Source organism: Lathyrus oleraceus, chromosome 6 (assembly GCF_024323335.1).
Source record: "Lathyrus oleraceus cultivar Zhongwan6 chromosome 6, CAAS_Psat_ZW6_1.0, whole genome shotgun sequence".
NCBI classification, from domain to species: domain Eukaryota; kingdom Viridiplantae; phylum Streptophyta; class Magnoliopsida; order Fabales; family Fabaceae; genus Lathyrus; species Lathyrus oleraceus.
Genome location: NC_066584.1, coordinates 49,945,902 through 49,949,506, shown reverse-complemented (window position 1 = coordinate 49,949,506; position 3,605 = coordinate 49,945,902). Strand labels below are relative to the sequence as shown.

At 32.6% G+C, this 3,605-nt stretch overlaps 1 protein-coding gene across 1 annotated transcript; it reads left to right on the top strand.

Moving 5' to 3' along the window:
- The first annotated feature begins 818 nt into the window (after positions 1–818).
- On the top strand, positions 819–2,045 carry LOC127098301 (probable peroxygenase 5). Its single transcript, XM_051036858.1, has 4 exons — positions 819–1,010; positions 1,108–1,230; positions 1,327–1,412; positions 1,489–2,045. Exons 1-4 carry the CDS (start codon positions 971–973, stop codon positions 1,858–1,860), a joined length of 621 nt encoding a protein of 206 aa, XP_050892815.1. The 5' UTR covers positions 819–970; the 3' UTR covers positions 1,861–2,045.
- The last annotated feature ends 1,560 nt before the right edge of the window (positions 2,046–3,605 follow it).

Here is a 3,605-nt window from a genome sequence, read left to right as displayed (position 1 = left end):
TAATTTAGATCTATTCACCCATATAGACCGTTTTTTATATTTTCATATTCCCACCCAAGTGTAATATTCAATATTCTTTCATCTTGTTAAAGTTAAAGTTGATCCGTATTAATACATCTGATGGCTGACATTTAATACTATCTTAAGCTATCAAAACTATCCTGCTTAGATGAACTGCTCATGAAAACTCTTTCTCTCTTTCCCTCTAAGACTTTTCATTGGAGAATTTAATTCTTGTGGATTTAATATTGCTTTAAATAAAGTTAATCTATACTTTAAGGTATGAAAGGTGTCACCTAACAAATACTCTATCTTGCAATTATTTAGAGAATATCAAATAATTTGGGTAATCCAAAAACAAGCAAGTATTTGATCTCATAATTTGGCAGGGTTGGGCATGTGTTTAGCAGGTTGGCTACAATCCCATAACTTGATTTCTACATTTTGCACTTATTTGATTTGATCCCATAACTTTCTATCTTGAAGTTCAAGAGTGTACCCTGCTGTAGCTTCAAATTAAAATCAATTTTATTCGAATAGAACTAAACATATTGAGATTAATTTTATATGTTCATATCAACTATAAAGACTCTAAAAGTGAAACCAAATATAGTTGAAGAGTGCACTCTTTGAAATCAGATTAACTACACAACAAAACTTATGAACTCATTATTACCTTTGAAGTTTTGCTTTTGAATGGTTTATGAGCCAACTGTTGTTGCTTTCATCATAAACAAACGATTGAATCATATATCAAAAAGAACAAGTTTTCTATTTATTAATATTGCTTATGACAGTTCCAAAACAGAAAGATAAGATGAAACATATATAAAAGCCATGATACTATATCCTACACGCTACGCTTTCTTTCACCTATAAATGCACAACACATTAAACTAAAAGCAACACTTGCTCAAAATCACTTTCCTCTAAAATTCATTTTTTTTAGTTAAGCATTCTATACATCAACATGGCATCTTCTTCATCAGATTGCAAGCAATTAGAGGAAGGTATTATGCTACAAAATTTGTCTTCTTTTCGATTATGTTTTGCTTTGTTAATTCTATTTCATAGATTGATGTTTTCTAAATTTTAATTTACTTGTAGGATTTGTTGGTGGTGTTGAGGATAAGAAACATAATCCAGTTCATGAAAATTTTCTTCAGAAACATGCTGCTTTCTTTGATGTCAATAAAGATGGTCTTATTTATCCATGGGAAACTTTCCGAGGTATTTTTGTTTCTACACAAATTCTTTTAATTTATTAGAATTAAGTTTTTCATTAGATTTTGGTTAATAATGAATGGATGAATGAATGAACAACAGCGATGCGTGAAATCGGGAGTGGAGTGTTGTTATCAACTGCAGCTGCTGTTTTCATCAATATTTCCCTCAGTCAGACTACTCGTCCGGTATGTAAAAATCCCAATAGAAGAAAAACAGACAACAAATTACGCTGTTATTTATATTGTTGTTGTTGTCGTGTAGGGAAAGTTTCCATCTCCACTTTTTCCAATTGAAGTTAAGAATATCAAACTAGGCAAACATGGCAGTGACAGTGGAGCTTATGACAGTGAAGGAAGGTTTGTTGAATCAAAATTTGAAGAAATTTTCATGAAACATGCACATACTCATCCAAATGCTTTAACACATGATGAGCTCGACGAGTTGATAAAGGCAAATAGAGAACCTAAAGATATCAAAGGAAGGATTGGTGGCTTTGTTGAATGGAAAATTCTTTACAAACTTGCGAAAGACAAGAATGGTTTACTTCCCAAAGAAACAATTCGTGGTGTTTATGATGGAAGCTTGTTTGAAGTGCTCAAAAAGGAACATGCAAAAAGAAAAAGTTCTTCCTAATATTATGAGTCATAATATGTTAATTTATCTGTATAGACAAATATACAAAAGTTTGTTTATACAATTGATGCTCCGTATATAATTTACAAAGTATGTCAATTTGTTTTGGTTTCATCCTTCATTTATTTGTGTTAAGTAATGTATCTGCATGACAATTTATATATATGTTCCCGAGTGATTTTGTATTTGTTATATTTATTTATTTGAAAATTCGATATACAGTCCTATCGATTAATTTATTTGAAATATATCCTGAAATATTTTTTCTCTCACTTTTATCAACATTAACACCACATGCCTTCCTTGATGAACCATTCATTTGAAGGAACTTTTAAACTAAAAGAATAAGATTGTGAAGATTATGCATACTTAAACAGAAAAAGACAAAACGCTCTAAACACGATATGACTACAAAACCTACCACCAATCGAGTTCTCCTATCTGATAGTACACTAGCAATATCAAGCTAACAAATTATCAACAAAATTATGTCTGGTGGACAGCGCATAGATATCATTTTACAACAAACACAATCCACTTGATTGACACATTCTATCCATACTTCACCGAAACTATTCAACCTTTATAACATGAGAACAAACTTTTTCTCAAAATTCTCCACGGTTGTCACGCATATAGGAATTGAAAATGTAAATCCAGATGTACTTCTGCCAACAGCAAACACAACAAGGCTTCAACCAATTCGGCAACACACATCTACCACTATCATGTAAGACTTGCTAAGTCCTAACCTATTTCTTTTACGAGGAACGACCAAGAAAAAAATATTTCTCCCCAACCAACAACTACACACCGGACTCTTATTTTTCATACTTATGATCAAATAATTTTCATACACATCCACATGCACTTCATATGATGATCTACTACGTTCCATACTAACGTTTTATAACTGATCTTCACAGCTTTGTCAATTATCCCCTCATTACGTGTGGAAAATTCAACAAGAAATGCAGCCACAACCCCTGCAAGATGTCCGATTTTTACATTTAAAGTAAATTTAGATTTTGAAAGTGATGTTAACGATGATTCGGACTACGACCATTTCTTAGATATGCAACACAATTCCATGTTATCCATCAATGTCCTTGGCTGTAATTTCATTATCCATTTTTTATAACATATTTTTGATGTCATTATTCACAATTTAAACTTTTTGCGTGGATACCTTATTGTTGGAAAATATATTATTTTTGATTTTATTATTGTCTTTAATATTATTTTTATTTTTCTTTATTCTCAATTAAGAAAAAAAAATTGTAATAATTATATCTTCACTATATAAACCAGTTAAGGGTGACGAATAAAATATAACAGCTTTTACCAAAAAAAAAATCAATATGGTATCAAGAGCACTGGGTTAGGGGTTACCGTAAAAGCTTTCCTCAACCTATTTTTGTTGGGTTAGGGATTACCATAAAATTTCCCTGAACATATTTTTTGTTCGACCCAATTCACATACCCGGTTAACCTCCTATAGCGAATGACAACAACAGGTGGCCTCCCCTATCACAAGCCTACACTAGATCCAACCATGGCGACAAACCACAATCTGATTCGGGCGGTGGCCACGGAAACGGTGTACATGAGGAACCGCCGGTGGTCATAAACAATAGCAGTAATGGCGACCAACAATAATCTGATTCGGGCTTCGACCGTGGAAATGGTGGTGGCCGCGGAAACGGTGTACATGAGGAACCACTGGTGGTCATAAACAATGGGAG

Bases quoted from the DNA above. Each gene is read 5' to 3' on its own strand.
- LOC127098301 (XM_051036858.1), top strand. From the start codon at position 971: ATGGCATCTTCTTCATCAGATTGCAAGCAATTAGAGGAAG. The intron at 1,231-1,326 runs GTATTTTTGTTT...AATGAACAACAG, and splicing joins TCCATGGGAAACTTTCCGAG to CGATGCGTGAAATCGGGAGT. The intron at 1,413-1,488 runs GTATGTAAAAAT...GTTGTCGTGTAG, and splicing joins TCAGTCAGACTACTCGTCCG to GGAAAGTTTCCATCTCCACT.